The 14554-nt window shown below is 37.3% G+C and overlaps 1 protein-coding gene across 1 annotated transcript in view; it reads right to left on the reverse strand.

Moving 5' to 3' along the window:
- The window catches only part of TMPRSS15 (transmembrane serine protease 15), a 92241-nt gene that overhangs the window by 34483 nt on the left and 43204 nt on the right, over positions 1-14554 (reverse strand). The window contains exons 13-15 of the mRNA XM_032786010.1: positions 8760-8865; positions 7785-7935; positions 6370-6511 (exon numbers count right to left, since the gene is read on the reverse strand). Of these exons, the coding sequence (XP_032641901.1) occupies positions 6370-6511; positions 7785-7935; positions 8760-8865 (399 nt within the window). The remainder of the gene's footprint in view (positions 1-6369; positions 6512-7784; positions 7936-8759; positions 8866-14554) is intronic.

Consider the following 14554-nt stretch of genomic DNA (forward strand, 5'->3'; position numbering starts at 1 on the left):
CCAGCCCAACTTCTGCTTCACAGTGTGACCTGGAGCAAATCATTTCACCTCTCTATACGTCAGTTTCCCCATATGGAGATGGTAATATTTATCCACCTTTTTAAAACACTTCCAACTTTTGGATGTAAATGGCTATGTACGTGCAGGGTATTATTGTAGTGTGACTATACTGAACTAGCGTAGGGGTTATGTATAAAGGGTTTTTTTAACATAGAGTTTTGAGAGCTCTGCACGTGTATCTTAGTCTTTCAAAATATATTTTAATGAAATATGTTAAGGTGAGTAGTCAGGACCCCATGCAAATACATCCAGTCTTCAGAGGCATTAGTGAGCCTGCCAAAATGGTTAGCACTCGTAGTGTTTATACACTAAATGGAAGAGTTTCAAAAGGGTCATTGCTTTTAAATATTTAAGAGCTACTATTTAGATAAATTTCACATATAATTTCACATTAAACAGCTGGCTAGTAAGATATCTTTTATTCTTGGTCTAGCAAGATATATTACAAGCTGTCTAGAGACAAATGATGGTAAGGAATTGGCAGAAGCACTTACAGTATCTGCCATTCTAATTATGATGATACCATTTACACTATTGGTGGTCCAGCTATTTAGAAAAGATGGTATGTATTCTGTAACAAAGCAACAAAAGACTTGTATTATAATGGATCTTTAGTATACTTGATATGCAGTGTTATTAGATAAAAGAGTCACAACTACAGAACAAGCGTACAATGGGTGATAGTTGAATTTCTCAAACACCCATATGTCAGTTACTTTCATTTCATTGGATACCTATTAGATCATTCACATAATCTTTCTAAATGCTAAAACTAGCCATCTGTCTTTTCCATGGAACAATTTTTCTCATGAGTTATGATCTGACAAAAAACCTTCTCTATGTACAAGACATATACTAATTGTGTGTGCGTGTACATGTGTGTAAAGAATTAGAATATTTGAAGTAATTATATGTATAATCCTCTTGGTTGAAACTGGCTGTTTCTCTAATAATGCTATTTTATCTGCACAGGATAAAAAGTTTAGATCCAGCGGCTTGAACAGAATGCACCATCCTGCACACCAAGAAAAAAACACCCAATTAAAGGTTTTGGCTAAAATAAAAAGCTACATTTGTAAATCAGTCACCAATTCTAAGGTTTATGATTAATGCCAATTGACTAAGAAACTTTCACGCCTTAATTTCTTATGGAGATGAGGGATTTGGAAAAACAATACATATCGCAATATTCTGCTTGCTTAACAATATCTGATCTTTGCTTGTTTTACAAGATTTTATCTCTACTAAACTCATAGGGCCAAACCTTGACCTTAGTGACATCCCATGCAACCCCACTTAAGTCAGTGGGGTTTCTTTTAACTATAGGCAGAAACTGAGTTGCTGTCTTTGAGGATGTGAAACTTACATTGTCAAAACTATAAGGGACCATCAGAAATACTTGGAGGTCATTCTCCATTAGTGACTGGTGCCCCTCCAAAAGTTATTACGTTCATTTCACAGAAGCATCCAAACTTCAGGCATCAAAATACATTTATCTCTTTCGTCTGCAAAACTGAACTAAAAATCTCCTGACAAGAAGCTCTATTAAGTGTAGAAAAAGCCCAGAAGAAAATGGCCTTTATTGGGATATTTCATCATTTCCATTAGGGAAACTTTATCTGAAGAACTAAAGATGAGAATGATAATGAAGGAGAGATAGCAAAACATTTCTAGATTTGGGAGTGGAGGGAAGGCAGTTTTATTTGGACACTGGCTTATTTAATTATCATTTCTATTCAAAATCTGTACCAGTGTGATTCTGGTGTGTGAATCTTTCTGAGTCATCATGCATTGTATGTAAAAATGTTTTTATGAAAACACCTTAGGAGATTTTTCCCAGTGATTTTTGGATATCTTATTCTGTGATTTGATTCTGTGGATTTTTCTTTTGGGGAACGTCCTTTTGTTTTGTTGTTCAGAAGCAAACCAAAACCCCAGATTTTGTAAATGCACAGTGAGACAATCTCAACAGTCATTAGTATGAGTCAGCTAGTGGACAGGAGTCACATGAAGACAAGAGGTGAAATTTTATTGATAGAAAAAATCCTTAAACATTCGATACTCTATTTTTTTTAGGCACGGTGATAAAAGATGATTTATGTCTGAAATGTATCGTTGCCATATCTTTTAAGTATAACTCATTTTGAGCGATTTTACTTATTTTTGTCCCAGAGTTAACTATGATTAACACAAATTTGGGGTCTCCTCACTTCTATTGTTGGCAATTATTTACAACAAAAATAAAGAACATTGAAATTGAGGTTACAGGAAGAGTCATTTACCCTAAAGGAAGGACTTCCACTATACTGTAATTTTCTTGCATGGATAATTGTTCTGTGTACCTAATTTTGGTCTCTGCCACTCATTGCATTCCACATTTGGGCCTCAGTGGTTAGAGAGGGATGAGCATTGTAGAAGGGCAAACAGTGAAAGAATGTGATCTTAATTACCTAATATGCAGAGCAATATATTTTTCATTGCAAGTTTAGCAGAATTAAGCAGTAAATTCCTCCACAGCCATTTAGAGGCTGCCTGCACAATGGGAAAGTTCCTGCTGAGACTGTCCACAAAATTCTTGCAGGAGGAAGCTCTGGGACCTAAGGAATGGCTTAATATTTTCCTTTGATGGCCCTACTAAATGGGTTCCTATTTGACTATTATTCTTGGCAAGAAATGTCAAAAGCTCTAAAAGAGAAAAAATAGTGCCAGTAGTCTCACAACACATACATTTTATGCAGAAATTATGTAGAGTTAGAAAATATGTCAAGTTAGAGTTATGGTTTAAGAGGTTCATAGGGAAGTCCACTTTCTATAGATAGGATCAACAGCAGTGATGACACTGGCATTCTATTATGAAACACACACACAGAGATATTTCAACTGATAATTGGCTTTCTGAACCAATATCATCTAATGGTTTTAGCAGAGCAACAACAGCTACCTTAAAATGGTATGGCTTGTTGTTGCTTCGGGCAAAATTTGACCTTGTGAAGTCTGAGCATAAGGCACATTATTCACAATCCTCTAAGCGCTACCGTGGCAAGGAAATACAATAGAAAAGTAATTGATTTTACTCATGTCTGGAAAAAATATTGGCAAAATCATTAATGGTCTTTATAAAAAATAAAGTATTATGCAGTTATTTTGGACTTTATGTTTGATGCTCGTTACCAGTAACAAACTGCAATCAACACTCATTTTTTTCCCCCTGATGACGACACTACAGCAGACATGCCAAACATGCAAAAAAACCCACAGAAATTGGGCTTGTTTTTGGCTTAATTGGCTTGTGAGTTGCTTGTTGACTAGTTTTTGGCTTGTAACTTGTTGTTGCTTGTTGTTTCTTCTTCTTTTTTTTTTATTGTCTCCCAGCAAGCAGGGGCAAGGAGGGGAGAGAGTCAGGGTGCACAGCAGGCCCATCATAGTCCCAGATTGGACGCCAAGGTGATCTAGTCACATAGAGTGTTGGGGTTCTTAGGGACTGGCTTGTTTGGGCCTTGTTTTGAAATGAGATTAACTTGAGTTTTGGTTTATTGTGAAAGTCAGAGTGCTTATTTACCGCATGACAGTTGGCAACTGTACACTACAGGAGAAGGTTTTCTGAGCACTTTTGAAGACAGCTCTATTAATTAATCTAAATGGGCTCAGCCCTGAATCCCTTACTCACTTAAAGCTCCCTTATCCACTGGCCATAATCATAATCTAGATGGGTACAACCAACTCAGTTGCAAAAACACTCTTAGTCATTTCCACTCTATTTGTGTGCTATGCTCAGTGTCAAAACATGATTTGAAAATGAGCATTCACAGATTACAGCAATGAATATTGCAAATAAAAATGTAGAACTGACAGTCTTATGCAAAAAAGCTACAGAAATGCTTGGCATTTCAATAGCCTTTTGTGATACTAAAAAAGACAATGCCACATTTTACTGAAGCATAATATCTAGCAGAAGAAATTGACTCAACTCAGATTCCTCTCATCTCTTGTTTTCTAACATGACATTTGTAATGAACTCAGTATCAGTAATAAACTTGCACAAAGTCCATATTTGTAGTGCAATATTACTTTGAAGCACTCAGGACTTTTGACAGTTTAAAGAGTAGATAATTTTTAGTATACCTTAGATACAGAAATGCAACAAGAAAGCAAACAAGATATGCCCATAGTTTTCTACCATCCTGTGTCCGCAGAAAGCATGCTTTATTTTCACTATGAAGGACAATCAGGGTGCTTATCATCAATTTCATGCTGAACATATGCATTATATGTTACATGTTGGTCTTGATAAATGATTTAATTTAATATTTCAACTGTGCAGAAATTCAGTTCTTGTATGATGGCATAGGAAAATGGATAAACCACAGCTTCAGAAATGTAAAAACAACGAGAAGTCCTTGTGGCACCTTGGAGACAATGCCACAAGGACTCCTCGTTATTTTTACTGATACAGACTAAAACGGCCACCCCTCTGAAACCTTCAGAAATGTGTTATAGATTTAAACCCAGGTCAGCACATGGCTGTCAGTGGTAAAACAGAAATCTTATACTGATTCCATCATTCCACGGATGGAACTGCTCAGTGTGTTGGTCATTTATCTACCATTAGAACATCCTTCAATGTTCTTTTGTGTTATTTTAAAAACTGGTGGAAGTTTACTCATGTGCTTCGATCTTAAAAACTTTCAATTTCTAATGCTGCTCAAATGGAAAAGTATGTATACGGATTGAAATTAATTAAGATAGCTTCATCACACAGATCCATGAACCAAGAACAATCTGTGTTCTCACTCAGTGAACACCATGTTGCTAGATAATATTATTGAAAACTCACTGAGAATTTTACATAAATGAAGGCCTACAAAGCAATGAACTAAACTAATTTGTTATGGTGATTAATATTAACTTGTTGTCCAAGTTTAACTTTGGACACAGAAACTTTTTTTGAGGTTTCCTTTCCTCTTATATTCATTGCCAGGAAGGTTTAAAATTAATCTTTTATCATATAACCAGAAAGTTTTAGTTTGCTTTCCTTTACTGATGCTTTACATTTAGAGGTGATGGGATTTTTAGTGGAATGTCAATATTAGTAAACAGTACTTTGAGTGATAGGAAACCCAGCCAATAAATTACCCCCGTTATTTTAATTTGAGACCATCATTATTTACTATATGTTGTCAAGTTAGCAACTAGAAGGATTTATAAATGACAGTAAATCCAGTATGAAACAAGATTCTTGTGCACTTATTGTTCATTTCAATTATTTCAGACCTTCTGGGCACACATAAAGTGTTTTTTCTTTTTAATGATCAAAATTCTCATGACTTTTTTCCAAAAAAAGAAGAAGAAAAAAAAAGTCCTCCAAAATAAAACAAAATAAATTGTCACCATTTTTTGACCAGTTCTACTCATATGTTTACTAAAGCACCTAGAAGGATCAGTGGATCTAGCCTACAGAGTTAATATCAGATATATTGATTCTACACTGTGTTATATGCATGTTCTAAACACAAAATTATGGTCGCATTTAAGATTATTTAAAAAAATACAACCCTCAAACAATATAAATTCCAAAATTTTAAATCTCTGTGGTCTCCACACAATGGCTCCTGTGAACTTTCCAGGAATGGTGTAGACAGAGGAGTATGGTGCACCAGAAAGGAGGTTTACAGTCAATGTTTTTAATGGCTCATGAACTTTAATTTAAAGTGTTGTTCGGGAGCAATGTTTGGATGGTGCCCCCAAACCTGGGTGGTCCTGCTGTGCTAGTATTTGACTCTAAAACCAGGCTTGGAACACTAGAGGCTTGCCCATTTGAACAAGGAAGTTCTCTACCAAGCACAGAGTTTCCAGCTCTATTAAAATACAGATGTGCATACATACTCAGAGCTCTATGAAATTTTAGCCACGTAATCCCTTACTGATGTCAGTGTGTTGCATGGCCAAACCACCTGGTTACTCTGTAATGCTTTCAAAATATAAAGTCTAATATAAACATTAAAATAAAATTCCAGGAAACCTCCCTTTCTACATATTATTGAGACAGGATTTGAGTTCTTCAGTGGACCTTAAAAATTTAGATGATTTATTCTTTTATACTTTCAGAATCTAGGCCCTGATCCTCAAGAAGATGTAAATCAGTGTAGCCTTAATCATGTCAACAGAACTTTGATGATATATGCCAGCTAAGATTTTGACCTCTGATTTGTAACTACAAACAAAGGCATAAGTAATTAAAGAGTTGAAAATGTTTAAAAACAAATATATTCACAGAAAAAAAACATATACTTTACTTTAAAACTGACTTACTGGGAAGTGAAGGTGGAGTAGTGCTTGTTGGAACCAAAGTTGGTTCTGGATAAATACTTTCCTTACACTGTCCACTTATCAGTCCAATGTCATCCAGGGCAATATCACTTAGACCTGGTTTTTGAAAAGCATCAAAAATAACCTGGAATTCATGGAAAACATAAATTTAGAATGTAATGCTAAATTATCTAACCATCTGTGCCTTCAGAACATATTTTCCCTTCTTTCATGCATTTTTAATTTCTATCATAATCTTTGGTCTGCAATTCCACTGGTGGGTCACTAATGAGAAGAGATAATTCCCTGCTAGAAAACTCTGTGAAACAGCGCTACACAAGACTAGATTGAGGCTCATGCTTACAAACAGAGAGATACACTATATATCAAAATTAGTCAGGAGACTGAATACACAATTCTATAATTTCATTATCTATTATAATGAAGTTTTTACACACAGAATCTGAAATCATTATGGGTCAAATTCTCTGCTGGCCTTAACTGGCTTAGCTCCTTTGATTTCCAAGGAGCTGCACTAATTTAATCAGAAGAGAATTTACTGTTGTTATTGTGCCCCAAACCTACTGTTATCTACAGCAGGCCTATTACCAAATATTAAGTGCTGGAGATCTGAACAGCCAAATGCAATATTCTTCATAGTGTTATAAGAAAACCCATGTTTCCTGGAAAACTGACTATGCCCATATTATAAAAGCATTTGTTTGCTCAGATGGTAACTGCAATCTTTAGCATTCTTTTCCTGCAATGGTTTTGCTCAAATGGCTGCTCATCGTCACCACCATCATAAGACTAGTCATCCCTAATACTTATGGAATGAATTTGTTGTCTAATCCAGAATAGCTGAAAAAATTACCTAGTGTAGTTCTACCATAGACTAATTCTTTTTGATACAAGTAGAGTCATTTTTTTTACCTGACTGGATATAAAAACATTTCCTTTTGAAGCAAAATTCAAATATATAATTATGTAATTAATTGGATGAACTATTTGGGAATCTAACATTTCTGGTCGAATCTCATTAGGGACAAATGCTTTGTATTTCATTCATTGTCAAGGTATTTCAACTTTCAATCAAATTTGGATACGTTCTCAGATTTCCCTTGCTGTGACCAAGAGCTCTTTTTGGATACAAAGCTGGCTGTCCTCAGACAGCAGTAAGTCTCCCTGTCCTACCATATCATCAACAACAATAACTTAAACTCTAGAAAATACACAGTTCAGTTCTGAAGCCCCAGTCTTCTGCATACTAATAATTATTTGACAGTAAGTGTTAGTAGACAACAAAGGATATTGCTTTTGCAGATGTGAAATACTGCAAATGGTTCCAAAGGTTGTTGGAAAATAAAGTGAAAGAGAGTTAGCTTAAAGTAATAAAAAAGATTAATAGCTTAACAAACCTTAAACTCAGATGTTTCATTTAATGTTACTTGTCCATAATTCCAGTTGTTTCCATAATTTCCTTCTTTCTGGAAAACTGTCTTTTCCATGTTATTGCTATTCACGATGTTAATACTTAAACGGTAAACGTTAGTACCATACATATGATACCTGGAGGGGAAATACCAAGATTTTATATTATCCTATCAGACTGGAATTTATCCAGATGAGTGAATAAAAAGAAATAGCATACTGAAAATACTCATTCAAGCTTTTCATTGCATAAATAACTTTATGAAGTCAAGACTGGTCAAAAACTAAAAGGTTTTAATGTATTTTCACTCAATAAATTCTGGGAATTTATTTCTAATATCCCACAGATATTTGTAAATTTCTACAATACAGGGTATGTAAAGAACATCATATTCAGACTCTGATAACTGATATTCTAAACACATTTTGATTATGACAGCATCCCTCCAGTATGTGTCACCAGACTTCCAGCATGTGTCATTCTGAAGGACTGGCATCTGAAAGCTCAACAAGCTAGAATGGTATTATAATATGAGGTTTTAAGCCTCATAACTTCATTATGAGTCTTTGGCCACGTGCTAAAAGTTGCCAATCCCTGCTATAGGGCCTGATTCAAAGCTCACTGGAGTCAATGAAAGACTCTTATTGACTTTTGTGGATTTGGATCAAGGCCCACATTGTAATTTCTTATGGAACTGAACAGTTAGAAACTTGGAGTGAAATCCTAGCTGCAAAATTCCCATTGACTAAAATAGGGCCAGGATTTCACCAAAGGAATCTCTAGTCTGTCCAAACTCTTTGGAGAACTATGCTTCACTCCTACTGCATGGTTAAGCCAGGTTGTAGACTTTGAACCAATTGAACAAATAATTCATGACAAAAAATACATTTACATATGATTTCATTCTTAATTAAAGGTTATACTTAGTAATTATGTAACTTGCAGATGCTTTCCAACGTACCAAAAACTTAGACAAAATTGATCTGAAGCTGGAACTAAAGGCAAGCTAAAAAGCCGAACTCTCTGCTGTCTTGCTGAAAGTCCTATGGGTGTTGAAATATAAAATCCTGTAAAACAATAAATATCTTTCATTGGTAATCAAGCTGATGAAGTTTGATGATGACACTAAATTATTATGGTCAAGAAAAAGAATCTGGTTAGTAAAAAATACCAGAACAGCAGTGTTAACTGCAGCTAGAGCAAAATATACAGAAAGAGTGGGGAGTGTCACCACAGCAAGTGAAAATGTAAGTGTAAAATTATGCATGTTGGTAAGAAATAGTTTTAAAACTTGTATATTTTAATGGGCCTTTAACCTGCACAATGACTGAGCAACTACTCAAGGGGCGAGAATCTGTCCCCACTGAAGTTAGTGGGAATTTCACCAGGTGGGGCAGGATTTAACCCAAGGAGTTTATAGTGAATTAATCAAAGTCTGCCCTTATCACAGTTGTACATGCTTTTGGAGGGAGATTATTTCCTACTTCATACCCTCCATACCACATAATGGGATGCGGGGGGAGGAAAAAAAGATTAGGACAATAATTTGTCATAAGCAATATCAACATGAAACATACATTGTTTGGTAATGTATTTGCTAGAGTTTTGTACATTAATTCTTTGAGGCTAGGAGCCCAAACTTTCTTTTGCAATGTGAGAATGCTAAATGGGGTAAAATTAAGTGGAGAAACACTCTCATTTCAGATCAGAAAGACAATGTTATCCACAGAATTAAGAGTCCTAAAGGCGAAATTCTGGTTCCAGTGATGTCAACAGGAAAACTTACAGATGCTAGGATTTCACTCTGTTGTATAGATGCTTCATGTCTGCAAAATTCATTCAACTACATAAAAGATTGGTTTGTAGAATGAAATCCATATTAGGTCCTTCATTTCTGTATTGATTTAGAGATGCTCATAATCATGGATTCGTAGAATCTAAGTCGACTGTGATCATCTAATCTGACCTCCTAAATAACACAGGGCACAGAACATTCTGCCCTGCAAAAAAAATCACTAAAGAATATCTTTTAGAACAACATCGAATCTTGATTTTAAAATTGCCAGCAATGGAGATTCTGCCACAACCCTTGGTAAATTGTTCCAATGGTTAATCATTCTTACTGATAAAAATGTATACCTTATTTCAGGGTGGGCAAACTTTTTGGTCTGAGGGCCACATTGGGGTTCTGAAACTGTATGGAGGGCAGGTGTAGTGTATTACTTATGGTGTACTACTTACAGATGCCAGTCCTGGTACTCCATAAGTAGCATATTTCTATGGGGAGCAATTTAATACACTACACACTGCCCAGCAGGCACTTACTGCCCTGCCATCCAGAGTGCTGGTGACATGGCGAGCTGAGGCTACAGAGGAGGGGCCAGGAACTAGCCTCCCTGGCCGGGAGCTCAAGGGCCAGACAGGATGGTCCTGCAGGCCATGGTTTGCCCACCTCTGCCTTATTTACACCTTTGTCCACTTTCAACTTCCAGATATTGGATTGTGTTATATGTTTCTCTGCTGGATGAAGAGCCCACTACTGAATACTTGTTCACCATGTATGTTCTTATAGACTGTAATCAAATCATCTCTTAACCTTCTTGTTGTTAAGATAAATAGATTGAGCTCCTTGTGTCTATGAATAGAAACATTTTATAATCCTTTTAATGATTCATGTGGTTCTCCTCTGACCCTTCTACAATTTGTCAACATCTTTCTTGAACTCTGGACGTCAGAACTGGACACAATATTACAGCAGTGGTTGCACCAGTGCCAAATACTCCTACTCAAGATTCCCCTTTTTATGGATCAACAGAACCTTTTAGCCACAGAGCTGCACTGGAAGCTCATGTTCATATGATTATCCACCATGACACCCAAATCTTTTTAGAGTAACTTCTTCCCAAGATAGAGTCCCCATCCTGTAAGTAAGGCATACATTCTTTGTTCCCAGATGTATATATTTACATTTAGCCATATTAAAAATCATTGGCTATTACCCAGGATGGGCAGGGATGGTGTCCCTAGCCTCTGTTTGCCAGAAACTAGGAATGGGTAACAAAGGATGGATCATTTGATAATTACCTGCTCTGTTCACTCTCTCTGGGCCACCTGGCATTGGCCACTGTTGAAGACAGGATACTGGACTAGATGGACCTTTGGTCTGACCCAGCATGGCCATTCTTAAGTTTCTACTGCTTCTGCCCAGTTTACAAAGCAATCCAAATTGCTCTGAATCAGTGGAATGCCCTGTCATCTTCATTATTTACCACTCCCCAAGTTTTTGTGTCATCTGCAAATTTTATCACTGATGATTTTATGTATTTTTCCAGGTCATTGATACAAATGTTAAATAGCATTGAGCCAAGAATCAGTCCCTACAGGACCCTATTAGAGACACACCTTTTTGTTGATAATTCCCTATTATAATTACATTTTGAGACCTATCAGAGTTAACCAGCTTTTAATACATTGAATGTGGGTCATATTAATTTTATATCACTCTAGTTTTTTGTGGCACCAAGTCAAATGCCTTACAGAAGTCTAAATATATTACATCTACACTATTACCTTTATTAACCATATTTGTTAATTTCCCCCCAAAAAGACATGGTTAGCTTGACAGGATATATTTTCCATAAATTCATGTTGAATGGCATTCATCATCATCATCAATGTTCCTATTACGCCTCTGGCATTTAAGGCAGTGACGAAGCTCCTTCACTCCTGTCTGTTTCTGGCAAGTCTTTCAATGGTTCCCCATCCGTGCCCCAGGTTTTTCAGTTTGGCTTCCACAGCTTGTTGCCATGTTGTTTTCGGGAGCCTCATTTTTGCTTGCCTTCAGGTGTCTATCTTATTGCCACTCTGGTGATGGAATCAGTTTCCATTTGAAGCACATGACTGATCCATCTCCAACATCTCCTGGCAGTGATGGTTCTCAAAACCTCTTGGCTGCACTGTGTCCACAGATCTTGGTTTGAGATTTTTCTGGGCCAAAAGATACAGAGGACTTTTCTGAGGCAAGTTGTATGGAATGAAGACAGTTTGGACATGTCATACTTTCTCATTCCCCAGCATTCTGCACTATAAAATAATGTTGAAAGTACAGAGCTCTGATAAATCTTGAGTTTGGTTTTGGTTTTGTTTGTTGATGATTTCCAGACTGTATTTATTCTCCTGAAGGTGTTTCTGGCTTTATTGATTTTGTTCTGGGTGTCCTGGCTTGTTCCACCGTTCTGAGTGATAGTGCTGCCCAAGTATGTGAATGTTTCTACATTGGTGAGAACATAATCCTCTATCCGTACTGGTGATGGTGAGGCAATATTAAACGTAATGATATCTGTCTTATTGCGGTTGATTTTTCAGTCCTATTTGCTGGCTGAATGTATTGAGTCAAGTTGTTTTTTCTTGTATATGGTGTTGGGTATGTGATAGGAGAGTGAGAGGATCTGCAAAGTCCAGGTTTCAAGGGATAAGAAGAGTGTCCATTTAATGCCTCTTGGCATGTCTTCTGTTATATGCTCCATTACCCAGTCGATGGCAACGTTGAAGAGGATTGCAGACATGAGACACTCCTGACATACTCCTGTTTTGACTTCAAAACTGAGCTCACTGTGCTCAACACTTCATGTAAAGTTGAAGTAGAAGCTTTTGATGATGTTGATTATATGGAGAGGGATTTCATATGCGCTGGTCCTGTGAATGCTATCAAAAGTCTTCTCAAAGACTATGCAGTTTATGTAGAGTTGCCATTGACATTCTAAGCATTGTTCTATTATGTTTCATAGAGTGAAAATCTGGTCTGTGCATCCACGCATTTTCCAAAAACCAGCTTGCTCTTTTCTGAGAATGCCACTGACTGCCTCTGATATATGCTGGACATGATCTTATACAATACTTTGCTTGGCACGGATACAAATGTGATACCACGCCAGTTATTACAATCATGGAGTGTTCCTTTCTTTGGTACCTTCACTATACCCCCACTGGTCCACTCATTCAGCACTTTTCCCCTTTCCCTGACTTATGTAAATAGAGGGGCCAGAATAGATGCTGCTAACTCAGAATTTACCTTGAACAATTCTGCATTCAAGTTATCCTTGTCAGGAGCTTTTCCATTTTTTAAGGATTTGATGGCTTGAATGGTCTCTTCCTTAGTTGGGGTGTCTGTGTTGATATCAAGATCTTCTTCTGCCTCCTGGATGTTTGCTTCCTCTTTAGGTGGTTCCCTATACAGCAATTCTTTGAAATGCTCTGTCCAGCACATTTCTGGTTCTTTTTCGGTTCTTAGTAGGTATCCTTGTTTGTTTCTAATGAGAGAGTTTGTTGGTGCCTGCTATTTACCACTGATAAACGGCATCATTTTGTAGACGGTTCCTTGTTCACCATGAGCAGCTGCATCCTCTGCTTGTGTTGCCAGATTATGAATATAATGCCTTTGTCTGATCTCACAAGGCGGTTGACCTCCCATTGTGCCTTGCTACACTGCTTGCGGTATTTGTCCTTTAGCTTCTGGGATTTTGTGTCCAAAACTTTTTTCTTCAGGGCTCATCTGGTTTCCATGATGTTCCATATGCTGGGTGTAAAAGACTCCTTCCTTCTCTTCTGCCTGTAGCCTAGACAGGCTTCACTGCTCTGTTTATAAATTGCTGTTACTTTGTCCCACTTCTTGTTGATTTCCTCATCTGCATTCCCTTCCTCTTCATCAAGGTCTGCAAGTGCTTGAAACCTGTTCTTTAACTGCAGAACTAAGGCTTTCTGTATTTCAGGGGACTTTGGCTTGTCAATGTTATAATCTCTATGTCCCTTGTTTGGTGGATCCGCACAAGGTTGTGGTCACTGCCAATATCTGTACCTCTTCTCACTTTCACATCTGTCAGTGAGCATTGCCATTTGCCATTGATCATGATATGGTCAATCTGGTTCTTATCTCTGTCATTTGGAGAGCACCATGTCAGGTCGTGAATTTCATGATGTTGAAATAGGGTTCCGCCGATGACTAGGTCATTCATATTACAGAAATCAACTAGCCTTTCTCCATTTTCATTCATGATGCCACATCCATGTCTTCCCATTGCTCTGTCATTGTTTGTGTTGTCCTTACCTACCTTGGCATTCAGGTCTCCCATGACAATAGTTGGGTCCTGGCGTGGTAATCTCTAACTCCACCTGTAGTGTAAGGTAGAATTTGTCCTTTACTTCTTCATCACTGTCATTTGTCGGAGCATAGCACTGAATCAGCATGATATTATTATGTTTCCCTTTCAGTCTGGCTCTCATAAGTCTGCTGATGGACTTCCATTCAAGCAGGGAATGCTCCACTCCCTTCTTCAAAAGGGTGGCAACATCCTTCCATAATTGTCCATCATTCCACCCAGAATACAGCAAAGTTTCTCCTGAGGCTGCTGTTAATCTTCCTGATCCCATCCATCTGTTCTCGCTGACACCCAGGATGTGTAAGCTTTAACGTCTCATCTCTGCTGTGACCTAAGCTAGCTTTCCTGTTTTGTACATTGTCTGTACATTCCAAAAAACAAGTTTGTTTTTTGTCTTGATATTCAGCACTTCAGTCTTCATGCCAATGGCTTCCTTTTGACTTTCACCACTGGCAGTCATACGGGTCATTGACTCCTGAAGGCCATCATACACAGTAAATGTCAATTTTTCGATTGCTGTTTCCATAGCATATTTTGTGTTTTACGAGACAGGGTTGTTAGCCCTGTGCCTAACCCCCAACCTGGAGGACCAGGGTATCTG

The sequence above is a fragment of the Chelonoidis abingdonii genome, chromosome 1 (assembly GCF_003597395.2).
Source record: "Chelonoidis abingdonii isolate Lonesome George chromosome 1, CheloAbing_2.0, whole genome shotgun sequence".
NCBI classification, from domain to species: domain Eukaryota; kingdom Metazoa; phylum Chordata; order Testudines; family Testudinidae; genus Chelonoidis; species Chelonoidis abingdonii.